General features: G+C 35.6%; 1 protein-coding gene across 1 annotated transcript in view; it reads left to right on the top strand.

Moving 5' to 3' along the window:
- DNAH8 (dynein axonemal heavy chain 8) overlaps positions 1 to 27,915 on the top strand; it is a 163,613-nt gene that overhangs the window by 118,581 nt on the left and 17,117 nt on the right. Inside the window, exons 67-82 of the mRNA XM_067294711.1 lie at positions 292 to 468; positions 1,776 to 1,943; positions 3,153 to 3,365; positions 4,699 to 4,836; positions 5,182 to 5,309; positions 6,414 to 6,585; positions 7,335 to 7,490; positions 9,661 to 9,816; positions 11,177 to 11,359; positions 13,928 to 14,033; positions 14,888 to 15,140; positions 15,238 to 15,428; positions 19,882 to 20,003; positions 22,690 to 22,808; positions 23,710 to 23,912; positions 24,857 to 24,930. Coding sequence (XP_067150812.1) covers positions 292 to 468; positions 1,776 to 1,943; positions 3,153 to 3,365; positions 4,699 to 4,836; positions 5,182 to 5,309; positions 6,414 to 6,585; positions 7,335 to 7,490; positions 9,661 to 9,816; positions 11,177 to 11,359; positions 13,928 to 14,033; positions 14,888 to 15,140; positions 15,238 to 15,428; positions 19,882 to 20,003; positions 22,690 to 22,808; positions 23,710 to 23,912; positions 24,857 to 24,930 — 2,559 coding nt within the window. The remainder of the gene's footprint in view (positions 1 to 291; positions 469 to 1,775; positions 1,944 to 3,152; positions 3,366 to 4,698; positions 4,837 to 5,181; positions 5,310 to 6,413; positions 6,586 to 7,334; positions 7,491 to 9,660; positions 9,817 to 11,176; positions 11,360 to 13,927; positions 14,034 to 14,887; positions 15,141 to 15,237; positions 15,429 to 19,881; positions 20,004 to 22,689; positions 22,809 to 23,709; positions 23,913 to 24,856; positions 24,931 to 27,915) is intronic.

Raw genomic sequence — 27,915 nt, 5'->3', positions numbered from 1 at the left:
GATAAAAAAAACTTTTATTAAAAAGCCTTTGTCAAGTCTTTTTACCATTATAAAAATAATTCATTTGTTTCCATCAGTCTTCTGCTGAGAGACAAATCCAATATTTCTTTGTGGAGATTCTGCAAATTTTGTTAATTTTGATTCTGTAATTGTATAATGCCACATATAGCTAGGACAAGCTTTATATATTTCCATATAATAGCCTTCATATATCTGTATTCTGTTGTATTTGGTAGCTTGATCACTTGTTCCACTGCTTTATACTTTTTATGTGTTTATTGTCAATTCCAGGTACTAGCAGAAGTCAAAGTAAGTGCTGAAGCTGCAACTAAAGTAAAAAATGAAGTCCAAGGTGTGAAAGATAAAGCGCAAAAAATTGTAGATGAAATTGATTCAGAAAAAGTGATAGCAGAGAGTAAACTGGAGGCAGCTAGGCCAGCATTAGAAGAAGCAGAAGCTGCATTGAATGTGAATAAAGTTTTTACATTTTGATTAGTTTAGTATTATTTGAGTCACTGGTGAAACAAAGGCTAGTGCCACCAACATTCAGTTGTCACTTGGTTTTAACTGCTGTCACTAGCTGTTCACAGTTGATGGTCACATCTCTGATGAATATTTTCATCACATTTTGCTTCCTCAAACACAGGGGTTATTTTATAGTATTTGTCCAGAAACTGCTTCCACCTTTCTACTCGATGATTATAAAGACATAAGTGTAAATCTTTCCAAAAGTTACAAATGGATTTAGAATATTTTGTTATTCTGAATTCAAAAGAATATTTCTTTGTGCAAAAAGAAGTGGTTTTCATCATATTTAACTGGTTGTATCTTTCTTTTATGAAAGAGGAATAAAAGGCTGTCTCATCCTTACCCCCCCCCCCCCAAAATCCTTAAATCTGCAGAGAAAGGGGAACAAGGTAGGGATTTCAGAGGGATCAGAATCATGATTAAGAAATTTTGAGGCATTGCTGCACTCCATAATTTAATTTCATTGTTCTGCCCTGAACAATCATAGAGTAGAGAACTCTGGAACAACAAATGAATGGTGCATTGTACTGTCAAGGCCTCCTGTTCCAGTTACCAGAAGTTATGTGACAAGAAAAGTACTCAGTGTAAAAAGCCAGAACGTGTTGTCTGCTCATACACTGATATTCAGATAATAGGATAAATGAAACTTCCAAAATGGTCGCAAAGTGCACTTACAAAATGTGTGTGCTCCTGCATTGTTTTGTGGACTCTGTATTGTGTTTGCAATCACTCCTTCTAGGCAGATAGTAGTGTGCATATACATTGCAGACACAAATTACTTTGTTTGTTTTGAAGTTTACAAACACTTCTTGTTTTTATATGAGTTATTATTGAACTACGCAAAGTGTCAATAATGCTACTAGAAGTAAAAAAGGAGCATCTCACGCCTATAATAGCTTAGAAAGCAACACAAATCAAATCCATTTCAGAATAAATGATGACACTTTCTTCAGGCACTTATACTGACCAATTAAGTTAATGCCACTGTATATAATTTGTGATTTTTGAGTGCTGTCTTTAACTCTGGGAAAACAGTCTTGTCTAATATGCGCTCATTAAAAGTATTACAGTTTCATGAAATTATGACATTTAATAAAGTAAGCCCAGTTACTCATTTGTTGTACATTCTTAATAGAAACATATTTAAGAGAAAAATATGATAAAAGAACATTAATATCAAGATATTGAATGGGAAAATATAATAAACAGTATTGAGGCAAGGTTCTGTTATATTTTTCTTCAAATAGACCATCAGACCAGTGGATATCGCTACTGTTAGAAAACTTGCAAAACCTCCTCATCTAATTATGAGGATCATGGACTGCTGTCTGTTACTATTCCAAAAGCAAGTAGATCCAGTTACCATGGATCCAGAAAAGCCTTGCTGCAAGCCATCATGGGGAGAATCATTAAAAGTAAGTTGAATTTTCAGTGTTTCTTAAACATTAGAAATAGCAACTTGCAAATCAGAGTATTATGATGCTGTTTTTATCTAAAGAGGACAAAATTTGCAGTTAGTAAGTGAATTGCTTAGGGACTTTTGCAGTAGGAGCTTTAGATTCTTCTGGTCCAGTTTCATATGACCCGACAACAAATAAATAAATCATACCAAAGATCTGAAAAGAATTCTTGATGGCTGTAGTATTTTCTTCCTATGGACTCCTAAAATATGATTGTCTCTCACTCTATGTATGTCTACCATACTCCGAATTCAGGGGGTTCTGTAACATCCTTCTTCCTGTTTGGGGAATTGCAGGTTCACATTTAAATAGTCTTTTCTGTTCCTTCCGGGCTTCTTGATTGCTTGAAAGATTACTTGACTGCCTAGGAGACAGTAGTTTTGCCATTCTACATTTCAGCATTCCTGGTGCAAATTCCTTGGGGAAACAGCCATCTCTCCCCTCTAGAGTTTGGTCTTCTCCCAGGTTTCTTCCCATGACATCTCCCGACATTCTTTAAATTCTGTACTACCTCAATTCGTATATTAATTTGCTGATATTTTTGCCTCAATTTTTTTGTCATGCAAATGAAGAAAAAAAAATATATCTTGGATATGAATAGAGCTCTTATTTTTATTTAAGATTGTCCAGGAATTAAGAAAGCACCAAAACTTTTTATTTTCAATGGACATAATGAAAAAGGATAAGCAATTATTCCATGACTTGCCTAAATATGTAAACATTTACTAGAAAAACATTAAAACCAACAATTTCCCTTTCCAGAATAATTTAGATCACATTTCACAAATGCGCAAGCAATTTTCTTTGCATTCTCTAGATATAATACAAATGTATCACTGAAGCTGTATCTTGCTTCAAATTTTTATGAAACACTACTTCTTAGATGCCAAGATTAGCAAAGCAGGAATACAGAAGATGGGAAGTACATCAGTAACTTTGGAGCCTAGTTACTGCAAAGTAATTTCTTAAAACTTTCAAATCATTGAAGGCATGTTCAAAACAGAGGAGTAGTTAGTGAACAGCCAGCCCTTGTAAGATTAACTGTATCACTTATCTCCTTTTAAGGAAGAATTTTGGGAACTTTTTTTAAACATACTCAACTGTGAATGAACTTTTGAATGTTAAATGAGTACCTTCTAAACATCTTGATGTTGTTTTTTGCAGATTATGAGTGGCCCATTTTTGCAGAGTCTCCAACAGTTTCCTAAGGATACAATCAATGAAGAGACAGTAGAATTACTCCAGCCTTATTTTAACATGGAAGACTACACACTGGAGTGTGGTAAAAAAGTGTGTGGGAATGTGGCAGGACTCCTCTCTTGGACACAGGCAATGGCAATATTTTATGGTGTTAACAGAGAAGTCTTACCCCTTAAGGTAAAGCATCATCTTTCACTTTGTGTTTGTTTTAAATGTGATTTACTTTAATTTAGTTTAATATTAGTGAGATTTAAAAATATGTATTTAAATAACTTTATTCAGGCATAATTGTCTGTAGACTGTAATGGCTAAGGATAAGATCAGAAAAAAACAGTGTCCTCTTCTTGACTGTAGACAGAACCCAGAGCAAACAAGTTAGAATAAAAATTAGGAGTGATTAGCTATACTGTGAAGAGTGATGTTCTTATTTTCCCAAAAAGTTTTTCCAAAGGGTCCAAAATAATTTTTATCTCTCTCATAAAATCAGCATTTTCTCCATGAAAGAGTAGCCTCTGAATTGCACTTACATAGCTATGTACTCTAGCTTACTGTATACAGTGAAACTATCTTTTCCCCAGTTTTTGTTGTTATTGTTGTTTTCAAAAATTTGTACCAGGACAGGTTCTTCATTCCTTCTTTTAAGAGTCCTGCAAGCAGAGGCTTCAAATTGAAAAGAAACTAAGAGAGGGTCACAAACTATTTTGCCTTCTGTGCTTTCACATGATGGCTTTAAGGTTGCAGAGGACTGATACCTTGTCCAAATGATAGCAATCTGAAGAGAATCTGGACTCACGTCAGTGAAGTAGTTCTGTGTCAACAGTGGGAACCAAACTCAGTAAAACATTTTGTAAAGTCATTTTTGCTTCAGTGTGGATGTTCTTTTTAATGTTCATTAATATTTGAACAAAAATTTTTTATCTGAGGCAAAGACCATATGGAAACCCAAATGTAGTGTTTGTTGTTTTTTTGGATTAAAAAACAAATATTTAATCCCTACAAGTACCATAGCATATTAAAAAAAAAAAAAAAGTGAAAGGGTAAAGAGTCTGAATGGTGACTCCAGATCTTTTACAAATTTTAGCCTATAAGGATATAATCAAGCACGACGATAAAGAGTGGCTGTTCTTCCAGACTCATCAATATTTAAGGATCAAAAACCAGTACATCCATTGTAAAGGTCTTTTGGTTATGCCTTTGTCCTACTCATTGAGGTTTTTCGCAGCTTTCTTAAATGTAGTTTTTAAAAAAAGAAATAAAATTGACAATATATAGCAGAAAGCTGGAGTACTACATTGTTATTTAAGTTGACACAAAAATCATAACTGCAGTATATATGTGACATAGTTTTAAAGAGGAAATAATTCATAGTATTTACATAAATGTTAATATATAAATTATTTTGGTGTATAACTGACTACCTGTTGATTACCAGCTAAACAGGCTTAAAATAATAAATCAAAGTATATTCAAAATCCCATACAATTACTGTTTCAATATTCCTTCTTCTCAGGCTAGCTTGGCAAAACAGGAAGGCCACCTGAAAGTAGCTAATGCAGAATTAGCAAAGGCTCAGGAAGCATTGGATGAAAAGCAAGCTGAACTGGATAAAGTGCAGGCCAAATTTGATGCAGCAATGAAGGAGAAAATGGTGAGATAGAAGTATTCTAGTATTATGAAAAATGCTTGCATGCAAAACTGTTATGTATTATGGAATTGATACAATCATGCATTTAGAGCCTGCTGACTTGAATGGCATGCCTGAGGTTCAAGTGTAAAAATAAAGAGATGTAAATCCCTGTTCTCTCAGATTTCCTTTTTTCTGTGAATAGGTACATATATGATAATAACTGCACTTGCAGCTCTCAAGGTGATATTTTAAATAAATAAAATAACCATAATAAATATAATAAGATGATGAACACAGATATAGAGTAACTCTTTAGACTTTTGCATTCTATTTTTAAATGAAATAGGACACTTTTTTCAATTTTAGGACTTACTGAATGATGCAGAAACATGCAGAAGAAAGATGCAAGCAGCCTCTGCACTTATAGATGGACTGAGTGGAGAGAAAGTTAGATGGACTCAGCAAAGTAAAGAATTTAAATCTCAGATTAACAGGTATCAAATTCATCAGAGAAAAGGCCAAAATATCTATAAAAAAATGAAGAGCTAGTAAGCAGTTTAGTAGCTTTAATAGCTCCTAGAAATCTTAATATATCTACACAAATTAATTGAACTATCCCGAAAATTGAATTTCCCTCCCTTAGGTAATTGTGAGTAACTGAGTGCTTGTATTTCAGTTCAAAACAATACCTCAGAATAATCCCTATCGAAAGAGATTCAAAATCTATGTCAGTTATGCGCTTGTGTTGCAGCTGTCTCTCCTGTCCCCCTAATGCTGCTCATTGTTCCGATGTTACTCGGGAAGTGAAACTCACAGCTAGGTGGGAGATAGGAATGATCTAAGGCTGACACTGAGAAGGAATAAGGAAGGATTCCTAGACTGATAGAAAAGGAAACCTCCCTTTTGATATTAGTTATGGCATATCTGAATGGAAGATGGAGACCTAGAGACAGCGTAATAACCCTTGTCCTACAGTCCATGTGCTAAAACACATGTGCAGGGCAGTAGGCCATATTCTGAGAAACTTGTAAACTTGGGAGTCTCCACTGCATAGCAGTCCAAATGTCAAAATGTTGAGCAGCCTGGGAGGCAGAGGTCCCAACTGCCTAGAAAACAAGAAACCTGTCAAATGGGCTGCTAAGGATAGAGTCTGAAAGTTTGGACTCCGTTTCTGTGGAATATTTCTGTTTCCATGAATTTCCTATGTGAAAATTGGGCACTTCTGGTTAGGCCTGCTAGCTAATTCATCCCAAGAGAATTAAGTTTCAATCTTTTGATAAATATTGTATTGCAGAGATATTTTAAGAAATAGACCAATTTCTTGCTTCAGTTATGAAAGTAGGAATAGTAGTCATCAGGCTATAATACTTTGTTGGGGTGATTATAACATTTTCATACAGTACTGCTCTGGTGTTTTGTCACAAAAATATCTTAGGAGCAAAAAGAAACTTCTTGTTCTCAAAAAACAATGGTTCCTTCCTTAAGTAGCCTTCAGAACAGAAATATTCTTATAAATGTATTTCAGAAGTTGATTGTCTAAATCGATAGAAATTGAAATTGTACATCACCTTTTAATTATGGTTATGTTCCTTTTTTAGACTTGTGGGAGATGTACTGCTCTGCACAGGTTTTCTTTCATACTGTGGACCTTTTAATCAAAACTTCAGGAATCTTTTGCTTAAAGATTTATGGGAAGCAGAGATGAGAGCCCATAAAATCCCCTTCTCTGAGGACTTGAATCTGATTTCTATGTTGGTAGATCCACCAACGGTAAGTTCTTGGTGGTTGTGGGTTTCTTTTTAAATTCAATGAACATGTTCTGTTACTGTTGGGCAGCATTATGCTTTCTTAGAACAGAACCGTAACTTGTGATATTACTCTCCAATATAGTTCTGTGGTTTCCCAAAGCTTCTGGCAATTCTCACTAAACATCATAGTAATGAGTAATGTTTAGGTAGAGAAACAAGTCATATATTATATAAGAACTCATCGCCACATCTATAGAATACATATCTATTAATATGGTGTTTTTTATTGTTAGCTTTTGGTTGCATCAGCATTATGTGGGTCTGATTTCAAAAAGAATTTAATATCAGAGGGAACACATAACAAAGACCGTATGAGGTCTTTTCATTGAAATCACATCTGGAATCAAACAGGGGACAATGCCTTTGCCAGCATCTTCAAGCCCCCTTCAGCAAATATTAAGCCTCAAAAGCTGTCCTAGCCTGGCTTTCCCTTAAGGCCATGATCCCAATTCTTAATTAAGCTCTCTCTGAAGCTTTCTTGTCACTTTTTTACACTTTTAAAATATATTTCTCTCATTCTATAGAGTCAAAAACATTCATAAATATAAAAGCCTCCAAAGTCTTCCTTCAGTATTAACTGATTTTTTTTCAGCAGCTTCAGATATGCACCCCTTTTTGCTTCATGTCTCTATTGTTTCTTAGAAGAATCTTAATTGAAGAATAGTGATTTCAGTGAGATTTTATTCCAAATCACTTTTTTTAATTCTTCAGATTAGTGATTGGAATCTTCAAGGATTGCCTGGAGATGATTTCTCAATTCAGAATGGTATCATTGTCACTAAGGCAACTAGATACCCACTTTTGGTAGACCCACAAACTCAAGGAAAAACATGGATAAAAAAGAAAGAAGAGGATAATGAATTACAGGTGAACAATGTTTTAAAGGCATAATATGCTCTATTCAATTCTTACTGCTTCGGGGTGTGTCTGCATTTCATTCAGTGAAATTCATATATATACATCTCTGAGCTAACTTTAACTTGTCTGGATGCTGACAGTAGTATAGATGCATCGGCAGAGAATTTAATAAGAGATGCAAATCCCATTCAAGGATTTGTAAAAGATTATATACTAAATAAATACTAGTATAAAAAATAGAAATATGAAAAAGAAGGAGGTGGCCTTGTGTTTGAGATTGGTAAGTCCATTTCATGTACAGGGGGCAATGTGGTGAAAAGTATATCAAAAAAGTATGAGCAAGGCAAAATTATCAAGCAGCAGTCTGAATGGGAATATATTGGGCAACCATTAGTAAGATCACAGACAAACACAGAATAATTTAGAACTTTGAAAATGTAAGCAAAATGTTTAAACTGATGCAGTCTTGGATTTAGAGCCCGAGATGGAATTCATACATGAAGTTGTTGCTACGAAAGTAAATTAAGGATAACGTGTTGAAACCAAACCCAAGACAAAGCTGTCTCTTCCAATGCTATCACAGTTTTAATAAGTTTTTTATAGCTTAAGCCAATAAGCTAAAATGTCAGCTCATAAAAAATAATACAAAATATTCACATATCACCTACATGTTGCATCACAAAGGAAGTTAAGTAGCACAGGAGAAGGAACCTGCATTGTAAAGCCCATAACCAGAATGTTGCCAAATCATACAAATCCTCCTAAATCTCATAAATTTTCTAGGTTTTAGGATCTATAGATTTTTAAGATTTTAAGCAGGAAAGTGAATGGGAAAATCTTACTCATCATCTAAGTAGTAAAGTAAACTGTAGATTTCATAGAATATTTGAGGTTGGAAGAGACCTCTGGAGATCACTTAGTCCAACCTCTGTGCTCAGAGCAGGCTCAACTATGGAAGGTTGCCCAGAACCATTTCCAGTTGGGTTTTGAATATCTCCAGAGAAGAAGACTTCACAACCTCTCTGGGTAACCTGTTCCAGTGCTTGGTCACCCTCCCATAAAAAAGTTTTTTCTTATGTTTAAATGGAACTTCCTGTATTTCAGTTTGTGCCCATTGCTTCTTGTCCTGTCACTGGATACCACTGAGAAGAATTTGACTCTGTCCTCTTTAATCCCTCCCATCAGGGATTTATACACATTGATGAGATCCCTCCTGAGCCTTGCCTTCTCTTCTCCTGGCTAAATAGTCCCAGCTCTCTCAGCCTCTCCTCATATGTCACATGCTCTAGCCCCTTAATCATCTTCCTGACTTTTCACTGGGCTTGCTCCAGTATTTCCATGTCTCTCTTGTACTGAGGAGCCCACCACTGGACACAGCATTCCAGATGTGGACTCACCAGGGCTGAGCAGAGGGAAAGGATCACCTCCCTTGACCTGTTGGCAACGCTCTGACCAGTGCAGCCCAGGATGCTGCTGGCCTTTACAACAAGGGCTCACTGCTGGTTCATGTTCAACTTTGTGTCCCCCAGGACCCCCAGGTGCTTCTCTGCCAAGCTGCTTTCCAGAAGGTTGGCCCTGCTTCTTACCCATAGACAAAATCTTGAAAATACTATGAGAGCTTTTTGTAAGTCAGAATCTTGAAAGCAATACAAAAATAGTGTTTATTTATTCATGATTTGTAACTATTTCTTATGTTTTTAATCCATTTTCATGATATTTTAAATGTCTAAGTTCATAATATTGTAACACTGATTCAGCTGTTAGACTGAATTCAGTTTTCCAGAAAGAATTTCTCAAGACTTAAAAACTAAAATTAGAAAAGCTAATCCTGAGGACATAGAATAAAAAAGCAAAAGTTAAGCATCTGTGATTTGAAAGTTATCTCTGTGTAACTTCAATTCACAATAAACTGTGTCAGTTTTACTTGTGCTCTGATAATGAAGTTTCACAGATTCTGTTACAATCAATCTTTTAATTCACTATTTTATGGTACTTTTCATTGTATACATAAGAAGAAGTATTTCTTTCTGCATAAATTGATATGTGGTCAACATATGTTACTTTATTTAAAATGCAAATAAAAATAATGAAAAAGATTTTCCTAGTAAGAACTGGTTTTCACGTAAGACCTGGCACAAATGGTTTTGTCTTTATACCACTTCGTAATTTACCTTTTCAGGTGACAACTTTGAATCACAAGTATTTCCGTACACACCTAGAAGATAGTCTTTCACTGGGACGATCACTTGTGATTGAAGATATAGGTGAAGAGTTGGATCCAGTCCTTGATAATATATTAGAAAAGAATTTCATGAAATCTGGAACTTCTTTCAAGGTTAGTAATCCAACAAAAGCAATGGAATAAGTAGTTAATTTTGTGATGAACAATATTTTGTCTTTTATTCTAAACCTCTACTGAATCAGGTAAACTTTGTATTCAATAGGACAATGTGAAGAATCAAACTAAGCGAATAAAATATGATATAGGAGAAAGATCCTCAGTATAACAGCTGAGTAATAAGTTGACAGATCTAATATTTGAGTTCAAATACAGAGGTTACTTCTGAGGTTTTTAAACCAGAGCCAGTTATGTTTATCCTCTTGAATGCTTGCGATACGTTCTATTGATTTTCAAACAATTCCATTTTACACACTTTAAGAATAGAATTAATAGGTTAGAAAAGAGACCTCTCTCCCTACGGTGGAGTGCTGATTATAGCAACCACAGAATCTTTAATCTGGAATAGAACTGTTTTCTGAAGGAGCAATTTGAAAAGCATGAAGTTTTGTTAATAAGTATATTCCCAACCTTGAAAAGTCATGCATCATTCTGACTTTCATGACATCACTCTCAAATTATAAAAGCAACCCCCCAAAAAAATCCTGAAATAAAATGATTGTGTCCTCAATGTATTTCCATATGCATTTTTTCAAATAATCTTTATTAAGTGGCTGGAATATGAGAGAGATTGTAGACCAGATTGTTGATGATAATGAAAATAAAATGATTATTGTGTAGTTGTTTTGCTCTGAATGTCAGAGCAAAGCAATATGCTTAAGTGCAGTCCTACTGCTTCTAAAACAATTACTTGAAATGGCCTGGGAGGGTCGTACACAATGATGAGATGAGATTTCCTTGCATTAGTGCGTACATGCAGCTTTCGAGGAAGATTATAAATTACTTTGCTACTTTGAAACATCTCAATTTCTGTAACAATTCTGTGGAAAACACTGAATGAATTTATAGTTGCTTTAGAAAGATTATTTAAGTTTCCCTTTCTCTAAAAATACAGAATTAATTTCCAATAATTTATGTTTCATTGTTGGATCAACTTATTTCTTTTCATCCCTGAACAGTGATTACTCCAAAGCTCAGCTATTTCTACCATCCTCATTTTTGAAGTTTGTTTAGCAATGTAGAGATGCAAAAGCTAAGCTGAATGGTTCTGAAGTTTTTAATTAGAATTCACAGTGGAAAAAAATCCCTGTATTTGTCTGGAAAGTAACACTATTTTCATAATGTACTGCAGCTGCTGCTTTTGTTCATTGAATGTTGTTTTCAAGACAAATTAGACTTGTGAAATAAATTTTCTCTGTTTGGCATTTCAAAGACAGAAATGTTTTGCTGATCAATATTATTGACTGGAATCAAGTTCATTTTTCTCCACTTCATACTATTCTATCTTATTCCACAGGTGAAAGTTGGTGATAAAGAAGTAGAAGTAATGAGTACCTTTAGACTCTACATTACTACAAAACTACCCAATCCTGCTTTCACACCTGAAATTAATGCAAAAACATCAGTTATTGATTTTACTGTTACAATGAAAGGACTTGAGAATCAGTTATTGAGAAGAGTAATACTTACTGAAAAACAGGTAATCTAACAGTGCACACAAACCATAGTGATACTTAATTATAGTTTATTCAACTATTTTTAGCATATGGGAGAAAGAAAAGCTCAAGTAGAGAAAGACATGTCTGCCATTTTCTAAAATTTTGTTCAGATTCAGTATAGAATCACAGAATCACAGAATCACAGAATCACAGAATCACAGAATCACTGAGGTTGGAAGGGACCTCTGGAGATCATCTAGTCCAACCCCCCTGCTCAAGCAGGGTCACCTAGAGCATATTGCACAGGATTGCATCCAGGCGCATTTTGAATATCTCCAGAGAAGGAGACTCCACCACCTCTCGGGGCAACCTGTTCCAGTGCTCTGTCACCCTCACAGTGAAAAAGTTTTTCCTCATGTTAAGATGGAAGTGTCTGTGTTTCAGTTTGTGCCCATTGCCTCGCGTCCTGTCGCTCGGCACCACTGAAAAGAGTCTGGCCCCATCCTCTCGACACCCTCCCTTCAGATACTTGTACACATTGATAAGATCTCCTCTCAGCCTTCTCTTCTCCAAGCTAAACAGGCCAAGCTCCCTCAGCCTTTCCTCATAAGAGAGATGCTCCAGTCCCCTAATCATCTTTGTGGCCCTTCGCTGGACTTGCTCCAGTAGTGCCACATCCCTCTTGTACTGGGGAGCCCAGAACTGGACGCAGTACTCCAGATGGGGCCTCACCAGGGCTGAGTAGAGGGGGAGAATCACCTCCCTCGACCTGCTGGCAACACTCTTTCTGATGCAGCCCAGGATACCATTGGCCTTCTTGGCCACAAGGGCACATTGCTGCCTCATACTTAACTTGGTGTCCACCAGCACTCCCAGGTCCTTCTCAGCAGAGCTGCTTTCCAGCAGGTCAACCCCCAACCTGTACTGGTGCCGGGGGTTATTCCTCCCCAGGTGCAGGACCCTGCACTTCCCTTTATTGAACTTCATGAGGTTCCTCTCTGCCCACCTCTCCAGCCTGTCCAAGTCTCTTTGAATGGCAGCACAGCCCTCTGGCGTATCAGCCACTCCTCCCAGTTTTGTATCGTCAGCAAACTTGCTGAGGGTGCACTCTGTGCCTTCATCCAGGTCATTGATGAAGAAGTTGAACAAGACTGGACCCAAGACTGACCCCTGGGGGACACCGCTAGCTACAGGCCTCCAACTAGACTCTGTGCCACTGAGCACAACTCTCTGAGCTCTGCCATTCAGCCAGTTCTCAATCCACCTCACTGTCCACTCATCTAACCCACACTTCCTGAGCTTGTCTATGAGGATGCTATGGGAGACAGTGTCAAAAGCCTTGCTGAAGTCTAGGTAGACAACATCCACTGCTCTCCCCTCATCTACCCAGCCAGTCATTCCATCATAGAAGGCTATCAGATTGGTTAGGCATGATTTCCCCTTGGTGAAGCCATGCTGACTACTCCTGATCACCTTCTTTTCCTCCACATGCGTGGAGATGGCTTCCAGGATGAGCTGCTCCATCACCTTTCCAGGGATGGAGGTGAGGCTGACTGGCCTGTAGTTCCCTGGGTCCTCCTTCTTGCCCTTTTTAAAGACTGGGGTGACATTGGCTTTCTTCCAGTCCTCGGGCACCTCTCCTGTTCTCCATGACCTTTCAAAGATGATGGAGAGTGGCTTAGCAATAATGTCCGCCAGCTCCCTCAGCACTCGTGGGTGCATCCCATCAGGGCCCATGGATTTGTGGGTGTCAAGTTTGCTTAAATGATCTCTAACCCACTCCTCCTCCACCAAGGGAAAGTCTTCCTCTCTCCAGACTTTCTCTCTTGCCTCCAGGGTCTGGGGTTCCTGAGGGCTGGCCTGAGCAGTAAAGACTGAAGCAAAGAAGGCATTCAGTAACTCTGCCTTCTCTGCATCCTTCGTCACCAGGGCACCCACCCCATTCAGCAAAGGGCCCACATTTTCCCTAGTCTTCCTCTTGCTGCTGATGTATTTGAAGAAGCCCTTCTTGTTGTCCTTGACATCTCTAGCCAGATTTAATTCCAAACGGGCCTTAGCCTTCCTCGTCGCATCCCTGCATACTCTGACAACATTCCTATATTCATCCCAAGTGGCCTGTCCCCCTTTCCACTTTCTGTAGACTTCCTTCTTCTGGTTGAGTTTTGCCAGGAGCTCCTTGCTCATCCATGCAGGTCTCCTGCCTCCTTTGCTTGACTTCCTACTCATAGGGATGCACCGCTCTTGAGCCTGGAGGAAGTGATGTTTGAATATTAACCAACTCTCTTGAACACTCCTTCCTTCCAGGGCCCTCACCCATGGGATTCTAATTAACAAAGATACACCTGGGGGATTTTCTACAGATAGCTGTCAATATGACACACAAAAAATTGAGTGCAAGAATTTGGCATTCGTAAGATACTTCAGACTGAATAACCACGCTTAAAAAGAAAAGGATGTTATACTAACGCATTTTAAAAGGAGTAGATTATGATAGCTGAAAAATAAAATGCAAATTCCATGAATTTGAAAAATTGACGAGTGAGCATTAAGTATGACTCATAGGTACAGTCCTTAAAGTGTCATGCCATTTTCTTGTTTTTTGATAATAGGAACTGGAGGCAGAGCGAATTAAACTCATGGAAGATGTAACCTTTAATAAGAGAAAGATGAAAGAACTGGAAGACAATCTTCTGTACAAACTAAGTGCAACCAAAGGTTCTGTATCAAAATGTTAAAGAACAAGGATTTTTATAAGGCAAATTCAACTCATTCACATTAGAACTTTTCCATACAGAAATTGATTTATCCATAGAAGATACAATGAGAGAACATACAATGGTAGAGATTCTGAAATATGGTGGTTTACCAGAGTGAGAGATATTTGGTATTATAGCATGCCATTATATATCCATCCTAGACACTGAAGACATGAAGAGTATTTTTAAGCACCTAAACATGTTTTGTGAAACAGTTCAAATGCTTAAGAGCTTTCTGCCCCTCAAATGAGATATGGTATCTGATCGTGGGCACATCCTTAACCCATTGAAAATGCAAGGTGAAATTGGCTGCTTGAACTGTGTTGAATGTCTTTTACAGTATGTTGGGAGCCTGTACATGATTAATTGTTGTCTCTTTGGTGAAATAATAAGGTGATAGCTTCCAGCAAATAGGTTACTAAATACTTGAAATACACAAATACTATTAGGTAACCAATGCCTTTAGGATCCTAAGTCTTTGACAATCTTTAACCATCAACAGCCTTTACAGTAATTGAAGTACTGTGTGTACATACAGTATATTATGTGCATAGGAAAGTGGACACCTGTAGTTCATACTGCCAAGCTGTTGATACAGATGTAGTCATAAGTTGAATACATTTGTTTAGCATATTGAATATAAAAAATAATTTTTAGTACTACATTTCTTGTTTAAAAGGCTCTCTCCAGTTCAGTAAATCATTTTCATTTGGTGTAAATAATTCCTGTAATTTGGCTTTTGATTTTTACATATAAAAAATAAAGCAATTCTTATTAAAACATCCTAAACAAATTCCATATTTGACTTTTTAGGTTCTTTAGTAGATGATGAATCTTTGATTGGTGTTCTGCGAACAACTAAGCAAACAGCTGCTGAAGTAGCTGAAAAGTTGTCTGTGGCAGCAGAAACTCAAGTGAAGATTAACACTGCTCAGGAGGATTATCGACCTGCTGCTACACGTGGAAGCATTCTTTATTTTCTTATTACAGAAATGAGCATGGTCAATAATATGTACCAAACTTCACTGGCTCAGTTCTTGAAGTTATTTGATCAATCCATGGCCAAGTAGGAAGACAGATTTTTCTACTATTCAAATGTTTGTTTTTCCAGTATATTTGCTATTAGTAACGTGCTTTCTTTTTGCTTTGTTTTAATGATTCAGATCTGAGAAGTCTCCTTTACCTCAGAAAAGAATCTCAAATATTATTGAGTATCTTACTTTTGAAACTTTCTCATACTCTGTTAGAGGCTTATATGAAAATCACAAATTCCTCTTTACCCTCCTCCTGACGTTAAAAATTGATCTTGAGAGAGGACATGTGAAAAACAAAGAGTTCCATGCACTTATTAGAGGTATGTTTAAAACATTGTGTTGTATGTAGAGGTAATTTCAACCTTTAAAACTTTTATACCATTTCAAAGTATGATTTTTGGCTACATGGTTTCTACCAATAGTTCTGTAAGAGATAGCTCTGTTCTCATCCCTGTTGTGGTCCAGTGCAGTTAGAAACAGTCCTACATCTCAGTTCTACCTCCACCGTTTAGTCAGTCTATGTTCTATCCTGAGAACAGCATGATAGGTCTGGTTGTCTCAATCAATAGATTTAATAGTTTATTTTGTATTACATTTGTATGCTTGTTTTTATAAATTAGATAACTTCTGGCTCTTTTGCTTCTCCCCTTTCATGGAGATGGGCAAAGCTATCTTCTGAATTGCCAGAACAGTCCTACATGAAGTCCAGGAGACACTGTAAACAATCTGTTATGAATTTGAGGCTGAGCTTTTTTCTGACTTTTGCCAACCAGCTAACACTGACTTTTTCAGAACATAATGTGCTTGTGTGGGCTAACTGGCCTGGTCTGTGTCCTCCGAACTCTGAATTCATGACTTTGCTGAAAAATGTCACCAGGATTGCTTATGAGGAGGTCCATATAAAAACTGCTGGAATCTTGCAAGGTTTAATCTTGCAAAGATCAAATGTCTAAATAGTGAACCCACTTTTTGAGGATCAATATCTCCCTTTAATTTAAAAAAAAAAAAGGATAGGAAATAAGATTAAATTTCCTTTCTTTTATGCCTGCCAGTTTGTGATAATTGGTTTATCCTTTGAGAATGGTATCCAGCTACCACATTATTACCCATGTGAGGCAGGGCATGCTTGGAAACTCTTTCAAACTCAACTTGTCTGCTTTTATAAAGCATTAGACAAGGAACTGTGTCTCATGCCTTCTCAGCCGTAGATTCTTGTTTTGCCAGAGGAAAATATACATTTGAGGCAGAAAGTCATGTCTTACCCCTTTCTATTGATGAGAATCTGTAATAAAAATTGCTGAAAGTACTCTTATATTTTATCTAGAACATAAGATTAGTTTCCCACGGTTGATTTGATGGTGAGAAATTCTTCTGGTGTATAAAATGACACCAAAGTGATAATAGATTTTCTGTAATTATTCACATGATATTAAATGGTAAAGGGGCAGATGCCTTGCCAAGGTGTCCTGCACTCTTAGGTATCTTCTGTAATGAATAAATTATTCCAGTTTTCCTCCTTGGATGAACAGTTCTTAGTGCAAAATGAATGCCAGTGATACCAAACATCTTCAAGCAGCTGAAGTAACAATTTATTTGAAAAATAAATCTCTCTTCCTCTTCTTTTCCTTTTTCTTTCCAGGAGGAGAGCTTTCATGGCATTTCATCAGCCATATTATCAAAGGATGTCTCAATGAAATACACATTACTATTTGAAATGAAAAAGTCCCTAGAACTCATTATTCAGCTAGTCTCAGGAGGTTATCAACTCTAAATCTTTCATCCTGCTGAAGTGCATAAATTGATTTTCATTCTGTTTACAGTTTTTCATTAAAGTGAAACACTAGGCCCTTCCTGAATATTTTAATGTTATAGCTTGAAGGTAACCTATTTTGCAAAACAGAGAAAGTAGGTCCCAGAATTTTAGGAAAATATCCTTCATCCAAAAAATTTGCATATGGATTTTTTTTCTAGTTTTCTCCCATGAGACTGCCACAGAATTTTTATTTAGAGAGAAACAAATATAGAAAGAAACAAAATCAAAAAGATAAAAGAAAACCTAAGGAGCTGATTGAAAATTTCGTAGCTATCTGAAACTTGAGTATGTCCTTTGTCAGTAGGAAGTGAGAGATTAATGCAAGAGAAAAATATAATCTTCTCTAGTAGAATGTAGCTTTGAGTGAGAAACTCCATAAATATAAGAGAGCATGTTACAGAGGAATTGCAAAAGGTCTTCAGCTTTGTAGACTTAAATCAAAGCCAGAAATATTGCTGTGTTACTTTATGCACAATTAATGATTACGTGTTATTATTAAAAATATCTCTTTGGCCAAAGTGCTTCTCTCAGAGAATGCAGTAATTTGCAAAACTATTCCAGTTGGATTATTGTATTGAATTTACAAAAGGTGTGATTATGGAAAATAGTATAATATGGCCTATAATAATAATAATCCATTGGATTACAGATTTGTGTAAACATTTTTTGGTTATCCTCTCTGATTTCCATTATTTCAGTTTGCAGAGACTGAAAGGAAGTTCTGATCCACATATGTGGATCCCAGACAGTAATTTCAAAGTATATACCCTACTGCCAAAGACATCAGTAAAACGGTACTTGAAGGAAAGTTAAACTAGTTCCTGGAAATGCAGGAAAATCATTATTTTCACCTCCAGGTTTCATGAAACAGCTCCTTCTTTGTCTGAGGTTACTGAAGCTTGTCATCTCTGGGGAATAGCGAAGGAGAGAAAGGGCAACAAGAGAAAAACTTTGGAATAAAAGCACATGAAGTAGCTTTACATTTTTGCATGACAGAAATAATTTAGATTTGTATGTAGAAACTTCACATTCTTGAACACAACTTTGCCCTTTAATAGGTCCTTCAATAGCTCAATAAAACATTTAAATGATATATTAAGCATATGTAATTCTGTTTCTTGATTATATCTAAATGGATCCATATGTGGAGGAAAGCCTCACAATTTTTTTCTAGATGCTGGAACCTTTCACATATGCCTTTCTATGGCAAAATGAAAACTAATGAAAGTAAATACTTTTTCACACATTACATAATTAACTTGAAGTCATTAACATAACAAGCCACTAACTATAAGAACTTAGCAGGATTAAACAAGAGATTAAAAATGTGTATTAACAGCAAGAATGTCAAGCATTACAATGAGAAACTGATTTATACTTTTGGAATTCTCATTCTTCATTGAATAAGCCTTCCTCTAAAAATTAAGATTTAAAAGAAAAATTTCCCTAAAAGCAAAAACTTTCTTAAATTCTGTTTACTACCTACTCTGTGCATTTTCTTTTGAAGTTAATTGTTCCCATTGACAGAATATTGTCCTGATCCAGCAAGGTAATTCTTGTGTTTCTAATTGAGAATATTCGGATAACTAGGAAAATATTTAGTTTTTCTGAATCATGTGCTTATTTATCTCATTCCTTTAAAAAAGCAAGGCTGCTGGCTCCTAAAAATCATCATTGATAACATAAATAAAATCCTTGCATCCTGGAAGCCTGCAGGAAAGCATCTCAAAGAATCAAACCTTTCTTTGCAAGATCTGTAGCAGAATAGACTTCAGCCAAATCAGAAAGAATGTGTAGCATAGCATTATAAATGCTTTCCTCTAATTTGTCAAAACTTTAAAGTAAGATTCAATTCTTCTGCTGTATCAAAAATACTATATATAATGTCCTCCCAATAATTTCATAAATAACAAAATTTGTGCTTTATGTAAGAAATTGTGCTACCTCTTCAATTACGTGTCAGAGGATGTGAAAGACATGTATCTACTGTCTGTACGGGCTTATAACTGCTGTTTAACACTGCTTGTGTCCTTTAGGATTGATCTTTCTTCCATCATTCTAGAGTTTTTCTTTTCTGTTTTTTTTTTTTTTTCCCAATGGTCCCAGTGGATTACTTTGTTAATATTTGTACCATTCTTCAGATGTTACAATAGTACTTTTCATTAGAGAAGAGGTAGAAGTTTGCAGTTGAGTACCCAAAATTTTCTTCTGATTTTCTTTTCTTTTTATGAATAGTGGGGGAAAAAAATAGTGTGTCATGGAGACATTCTTCACAGGAATATTTTGTCTTCAGATAAATACAAAATAATATTTAATATATTATCAACACACTTGAAAAGGAGAGGAGGTTATTCAAAGAATTTTCCATGCTCCAAAAATAATTGGTATCGTTGTATAAACTTAAAAAACAAACTATGTGGAGCAGATGCCCTAGGGTGAGAGGCTGAGGGAACTGGGCTTGTTCAGTCTAGAGAACAGAAAGCCCCAATAGCAGCCTTCCAACACCTATGTGAAGGCCATCAAGAAAATGGAGCCAGACCCTTCACAGTGGTGCATGGTGGGAAGATGAGAGACAGTGGACATAAGCAGGAAGAAGAGAGGTTCAGACTATATGTAAGGGGAAACTTTTTTACCATGAGGACAGTCAAGCATTGGAGCAGATTGCCTAGAAAGGTTGTGCAGTCTTGATCTTTGGAGGTTTTGAAGACCAGACTGGATAGAGCCCTGATCTAATCTTATAGCTGGTCCTGCTTTGAGCAGGTTGGACTAGAGCCCTCTGGAGATCCCTTCCAAACTAAATTATCCGATGATCCTTTGAAATAAATACTAAGGACACAAGCGTGAAATCAGTACCAAGGGAAAATGACATGAGCCAGAAAACATAATTTGAAAAGAAGTATCAAAGTTATCTCAACCTCTGGAATGTTTTATGTATTTCATCAGAGTGTTTTTACCTGCAGGAGGTGCAGCACTGGATCTAAAAGCTTGCCCACCCAAACCATTCCGGTGGATTCTTGACATGACATGGCTAAACCTAGTGGAATTGAGCAAGCTTCCACAGTTTGCAGAAATTATGAATCAGGTGATACTTAATGTAATTATGTATTTGTATCATGTTAATGGCTAGTTTCCCAATGATAATTCTGCTTCCATATTTTACATTTGGAATGCAAATGAATGATGTAGTTAAGGACAAAACCAGAAAGAGGATAGACAAAAAACATAGAAATAAGCAAAGTTAGGTAGTGAGAATGGGAATATACTTATTTGCTCTATGTTCTTTTCTGTATCTGCTTTTTTGTATTATGGTCATTGACGTAGATTGAAAAGAGAACAGGAGCAAAGAAATAGTGAAAAAGGAAGTCAGTGAAAGGGGGACAGAGGGAAATAAGGAGGAGAAAGGATAAAAAGTGGAGGCACCAAAAAGGCACAGAAAGTGAATCTATGAGTGTCAGGTTATAAATTATGCTGTTTTATGTCTTGAGTCTGATAGACTTTTAGAATAGATTGTTTGCTGTTTGTTTTTAAATACTCATTTCCATTCAAAGCTTAACATTTTACTCAGTTATGATGAGTTAGCTATAAAAATACAATTTATTTTACCGCAACATACATGAACTTATGTGCACTTAAGCTTGTGACATGTTAATCACAATTATTTTCTTTAGTTTGCTATAATTATCATGATGTTGTAAGTTGAAATACTCCCTAAACATTTCTTTTTCTGTATTTGCTGAGCCCTACTTGTTAATCATGCAACCTGGATGCAGAAGGTGTTTGGTGCCCTGCAGGGTAACAGAGGAGACTATTTCTAAACTGGGGTAGCTGGGCGTGCTCCTGTCTGCTTCCCAACTGTGTATCAAAATGAGATCCATACTTGGATACGTACCTTCCCGTTCCTTGTCTCTTTGATTTCTGGAGGTTTCAAAACAGGACACATGAATTAGAAGAAATGTGGGGAAATTTTAGTGAGGTCTCCACTCTGGGCTGTCAGAGGACCAGGACCCAAAAAAGCATGACACTTAGCACACTTGCCACATTATTTCAGTGTAACCATAGGGTTATCAATTTTGTATTTTTCTTTTTAATGTGTAGATTGTAATTGTTCAGCTATAAGATCTTCTAGAACTAGCGCAGACACAATTCTAGACTCTGAAACACTTAGACAACAACGGTACTCAGAAAGGCCTTTTGTTAAATAGTCTTTAAGTGCTATCTTAAAATTTCCATATATTTACAAGTTGTAAAATAGAATGTGACAGGTGAGTTTACTATTAGATGGAGATGGAATCTGGGAGAGTGCCAACTAAATTCTAGGTAAAAAATACAAATATGGTAATTATATCTTTTTTATATATATTCATACACTATATATGCTGTTCTGTTTATTTGGCTCATCATATGAAATACATCAGTATCATTATTCACTTACATGCAAAGAGAATACAATCTAAAATAAGAAAAATGTTTGAAAATGGTATGCCCAGTTCTCAAGGATGCCCATGTCTTTCTATTTTTCTTAGCAGTTACAGATTTTTCTCTTCTCTAAAAGTGAGGTCCTTCAGTACCAAATTCCTAGCTTTGTTTAATTTATACTTAGCATAAAAGAAATTTTCTTCTTTAAACATGTAGATGACCCAGTTTCTTTTCACCCTATTACTAATTCCAGCTGTGGGTGAAGGAAAGATGATAGTAAATAAATATGTAATAAAAACTTAAGAATGATCTTACTGAGTCAGCTAAAAGTCCCTTGAGCCCAACACCCTATCCCCGGCTATGGCCTATAGAGAATGCTTTGAGAAGGTACTTCCTCTGAGTATTCTCCTAGCATCTGCTCAGGTTAGTGTCAGATTATGTAGAATTGAGTTGTTTGCTTATAAAGTTATTTTTTCTCAGATTTGCGTTGTAGTTTACAAAGGGCCATTAGGTGTTGTTTCTGAACCTGAAATGATGGGAAGTTTGAGATTGGAAGAGGTCCCTGTTTGTTTGTTTCCAACTTCTCTCCCAGTCCATACTATATGTAGATTGTTCTGATAGTCTCTCTGTTTGAAACCATGTCAGTCAAGCAGATAGAGCTCCTTAGTTTATAATATGCATATGGAACTGTATTTTGGAACAGATGGTATCAATATGTTCCTTGCTTTCTTTCCAGTGATCTGTAAATACTGTTGTAGCTGACTCTTCTCAGTTACTCCGTTAAAGACTCAACTGCACAGCAATTTTCGCTATGCACTCTCTGGCATTATCCCTTATTGATTTATTATTAGGTCATAGGTTCTAAAAGAAGCCTAAAGAATGATCATAGTTGTGGTCAGATTTATTCTTTCTTAAGTCAAAGTCTTACTAGAGCCTGTCATTTTCAATTTGCAATTCTTTGGCCGTCTGAACTGCACTGGGACAGGAAGATTTTTCTGTTGTCTCTTAGTGCTTTGTGATTAGAAGGAATAAATCATTCACAATGTATTTTTCTTGTAATATAGAATATTCCTTCTAATTAATGATTTTTCTAAACTAGCTGCATGCAGTTGGGAGCAGAATCCTCCCTGGGTAACTGATTAGCTTAAAAGCCTGCATCTTAATACCAAAATTTCTAATTTTAATATGTTAATGACAACTCACATGGCATATGTCTTAAGATGCTCTAGTCTCGTAATGTTACTTGTAATATATTCTATTATAATGGCAGAATTTCATTAAAATATACATTTCCGAAAGGATTTTATTGTAGCTGAAGTGTATTTATGCATATATTAATATCATAAATTTAGGTTGCTCGTAATGAAAAGGGATGGAAAAGCTGGTTTGATAAAGATGCTCCGGAGGAAGAAGTTATACCTGATGGATATAATGATTCACTTGATACCTGTCACAAACTTTTACTTATCAGGTGAGCATCTTCAGAAATGTTGGGGAACAACATACATTGTTGCACCAAATATATCCATCTATCAATATGCTATTATCATAACATAATTGTAATTGGTTTCTGTATGGCATGAGATATTATTTAACTTTCATTCACTTCAGAGCTATTCTCTGAAGAGTCTAAAAATGTTGTTTCTAGAAAATATTTTCTAGCTTTGCTTTTATGTCATTACAAATGGAAACTGTGAACTATGACACATTGCAGCCTCATGTAAAAAGCCACTGAAAATGTAAAACCATTCAGATAGTTTTCAAAAATTTTTTTTTGCTTGTTTCTTTTTAAATGACCAATTTTAGAAATGTCTAAGTACAGTGCCTTGGGCAACATACTAAGTCTCTAGTAAGCCTGTTATTTGAAGTTTTTTATAGTCATATCTTTTGGCCAGGTGTGGGTTTTTTCAATGGGGACAATGAAGACACATCCCTGGCACAAATGCAGTACAGTGCAAAAGGGTTGAGTCTCTGCCCTAAAACACTGAGATACTAGAAACTCAATGAAACATCTGTAGAATTTTATTGAAGTGCCAAAACAATCTTATGTTTCCCTACTTCCATTCTCAGATGCAAAAGCTCTGTTTAAAATTAAAAAAGCCTCAATTTAGGTATCCTAAATAGAAAATTTTGGTGCAAATGCTTTATGTATGGCAAAGTTGTAAGCAGCTGAAAAGTATTCAATAATCATAAGCAGAGGGAAGAGTATGAGTTCTGTGTTTTACTGCATGTGTAAAGACAAACATACAAATGTTTTTATCTTATGAAGCAAAAATTTCTACTTAATTAAATAAAAGCTTTTTATTTAAACCTGGTTTTGCAACAGGAAAAGGCGCTGAATTTGTATCTTGATTATATATTTCTATTCCTAGGTCTTGGTGTCCAGACCGCACTGTTTACCAAGCCAGGAAATACATTGCAGATTCCTTGGATGAGAAATACACAGAACCAGTCATTTTGAATTTAGAAAAAACTTGGGAGGAAAGTGACAAACGAACACCTCTCATCTGTTTCTTGTCTATGGGATCTGACCCAACTATTCAGATTGATTCATTGGCTAGGAAGCTTAAACTGGGTATGAAAATAATTATTTACTGTCATGAGCTGTTCAAGATACAGAAGGATAATGTAACTTAAGAGATTTTTTTCTGAAAAGTATTTTTTATGTCCTGTTGTACTATTATTTGTTTCTGAAGCATGGTCTTAGAGGTTACAAAAGTAATATTTAACAAATGACATCATACTGAGGATCATTCTGTATGCAGTTGGGCAGTAACGTGTTTTCAGTATTTTTATAACTTATTATCATCTTTCCAAGTCATGAATTGAAAGAGAGACAGTATTTACTTTTCTGACATGTTGAGAATACTATTCTCTTGTTTAAAATCTTCTTAATTGCAGAAAACAAAATAATCAGCAATCTACTTAAAATCCAGAATATATAAATGTAAATCTTGTAAGTAATTTTTGTTAGAAAGTAATCTTTTATGTCTACATTTTATGGAAATTTTGAATATTGTGCATACAAACTGATTTGGATATCTAAACAAAGTAGATCCATATATTTATGATATTATTCACATTAATATGTTCACAATTGTAATTTTACAACTACAGATTGTGCTAATTTAAGTGGCTTGTTGTATTCCTACACTTAAAGAAAAATCTGAGTTTATATTTTAAATACAGTGACTTCATTATAATTTGGCACAAATTCCTATAGACAATAATAACATTAGTGAAAGTCATTCACTTCTGAAAACATTGTAAACATTAAGGATGTATATTTTAATGCTATTTACAAAGTTTCAATGTTTAGAAAATTTATATATAGTAGTATATAGTAATAGTAATATGATACTGAAGGGATTCTAATTTAATAATTATATATCTTTGTATAAAAATTGCACTTAATTTTGATGTATTTTACCCCTATTTTGGGGGGCTGAATTGGAATTTTACTTTCTCTTTTCTCAAAAATGTAAGTTTATTATTAATATACTTTCCTTTCTATTGTAGAATGTAGGACCATCTCTATGGGTCAAGGACAAGAAGTTCATGCACGCAAATTCACTCAAATGTCAATACATCAGGTAGGGAAAAACATGTAAATACAAGCTGATGTTTTAGTATTCTTTTGCTTCTGTTTTTGCATCCAATCTTGAATATTTTGCATTTTCACCTGCCATCAGGCATATCTAAGAGTAAAAAAATGTCCTTGTGCCTGAAACTAAAAGCATTCCACTGCAGGATATGCATGTGCCAACAGAGTCCAAGTCAATAATTCTGCCAGCAGTATTGTTGAGCAGCATTTCAGAGGTAGCATATTCTTTCTTATCTCTATGCTGTTATGCAAGAGTGAAAGGACATAGTGTCCTTATTCTGTCCTGCAGAAATTGCACCTCCCACTTCTGTACTGAACGTTTTTTTTTCCTCTTCTGTGAGCTACCTAGAAGTTGCATAGTTTCTATTAAATAATATGGTGAATACAAACACAGCTTAAAGCTCTAGACACATAAGGATGTGCCAGAGGAAGAACTTCCTTACATCTCTTAATACCACCTCACATTTTCCTCGCATCTGTGCTGATGACAGGGCCTCTTTGAGTCTCAAGGTTATCTAAGAATTTCCAAAAAATATTTGAGAACTTTTTTAAAGGTTGCAGTGTTTTATGTTATGTCAGATGACATTCTGAAACAGTAAAAACATGAGAAGTCTAAGCAGCAGTTCCAAAAAGAGGATAATTGAAACCTCGACTACAGCATAAAAGTTACAGTGTAAAGATAGTACTGTCTAATCAGCAAGACACTTGAAAGAGTTGTGGACGGTTTTCCAAATGAAGGCATACAGACACAGTTGAAGGTAAACTCAAAACATCAGGTGTTATTTCAGCAGACTGAAGGACTAGAATGTCTTTATTAATAGAAAACAAAAGAACTACATTGACAAATGAAAAATATTTTTCATATGGTCTTAACCAACTGTTAGTCCTTACCACTTGTAATATTTTTCAGCATCTAAAGAATTCTGAACTGACTTGTGCTCACTGAAAGGTTTGCTTAGTAGGCATATTACTTATACCTTACGCAGTATGTGGTTTTATACCTCCAGTGGGAGTATTTATCAGAAGTTGGATAAAAATTTAAAGACACAGATCCATTATGGGTTTTTAAGCTTGTCTCCTCGCAACTTCCATTTTACTCCTTTGGCTGTTATCAACCATTAGAGTTTCAGAAGCACGAACTGTGAAAGTGAGATCAGAGTACAGAACATCCCATAGGAACACTGTTATTTTGAGACTGTTGCAGATTCATGATCAAGATTATTTCAGACTTCCATCTGAACTAAATAGGTCTTCTGTCACTGTACTCTATAATGTTCAATCACAATGAGAAGAGGAAATGCTTCATTCTTCAGAATTTCCTGAAGAGTCCTGTCCTCTTAAACTGATAGACTGAAGTGTTTCAGAGGCTTTTTAGGTTTTCCTATCTGTCATGCAGAAAAAAGAAAAGGTCAGGCAGTGTCAATTCCAATTGTATTGCATCCTATCTGTGAGGTATCTTCATTTGAGACAAAAAAAATCCCTTGAAGATACTATTTGTTCATCTGACCATAGTACAGTCTGCTTCATTTGTGTTTCCTATTATGGACATACGTAATACTTGTATATGGCCTTTATTGTGTACCTTTTCTAGACATTACAGTATAATCCAAGGTTCTCTAGCTAATGCAACCTTTGCCATGGAAGTTCTCTTTATTGTGTCCCAGTAACCTCTCAAGTCCTACCAAATGTTGTGACAGCTGATTTGGAAAGCACCAGTACTGGAATATATACATGCATAATTTTGGGAAAACAGAGAAAAGAATTTTTATAGCAGGTGTCATTCTTTAAAATGTATAAAGATACATATACTTCTTTCATATTTCTCTGTGTCAATATCTCTAGAATGGTCATCATCAGCTCCAAGTTATTGGAATGGTGAGAACTGGGGCATCTCTACCTTCCTCTGCTCTTAGTTGAAAACACAAGGATACTCAGAACAGCACTCCAGTAGAGCTACTAGCAACAGTTTCTAAACCACATGCCTTGGTGGTACACACATTTTACAGAGGGAGAAATAAGTGAACATCAGATTTGAAAGAACAAAATAAAATCAGTGAATATGAAGATAAACATCTGCGGGTTTTTCTGCCTCTGGATAAGAGTATATAATATGATTAAAACTGCTGTACTGTGATACGCGTAGATAATTTTCAAAAATTGAGCCTGATTCATTTTGGAAATGTGACAAATCAATTGAAGAAATAGATCCCCATAGAAGAAAGAAAAAAAAAATCTTCATTTTTTATTTATTTTTAATGCCCCTCAGTTCACCAGAAATATTTCAATTAGATTTTTTTATAAAATGTTATTTATTTCTTTATAAATGAGCTTAACCAGAATTGCCAATATGAAATTACAAGCAGTAATGAAATCCACGCATCACTGTTTAGAAATGATTAAATAATGTCCAATTTTAGTATCAGGCTTCTGATTCACCAGGCTTCTAAAGTGATGCTACAACAACTGATTGAATTTAAATTCATAAGCAGAAGTGCAGAGAGATAATAATCAAAATAGAGCTTCATGCAACTTGAGAGCTGAATAAGATTGAAATTAATATGCAGGAGGTTGAATTTCATACAAATGCATTTATTTTGGATAAACTACTAATTACAATTAAAAAGTTTTAGAGTCTTGTTACAACCTCTCTACACTACCCTAAGATTATATTATTTACACATAAGTTAAAAAAGAAAAAGTATTTCTTAGGTTTCAGCTATTACTTTTCCACTCTTACATTCTTCTGCAACTGATGATAGGATTGCTAATCACTGTTGTTTTGTTGGAAAGAAGAGGACAGGAATAACTTCTTTTTGCCACTAGGTAGCACTGATACTTTACTTAGAACATTGGCTGTGATTGTTTTATTTGCATTGTGAACTGCAGGATGTCGAAATAACTTTCACATTTACTTTTGCTATTTGCTTTAACTGTGACAAAACCAAATACCAAATCAAATGATATTAAGTACTCA

This window comes from Apteryx mantelli, chromosome 3 (assembly GCF_036417845.1).
Source record: "Apteryx mantelli isolate bAptMan1 chromosome 3, bAptMan1.hap1, whole genome shotgun sequence".
Taxonomy (NCBI): domain Eukaryota; kingdom Metazoa; phylum Chordata; class Aves; order Apterygiformes; family Apterygidae; genus Apteryx; species Apteryx mantelli.
This window is presented reverse-complemented; position numbering and strand designations above follow the sequence as displayed.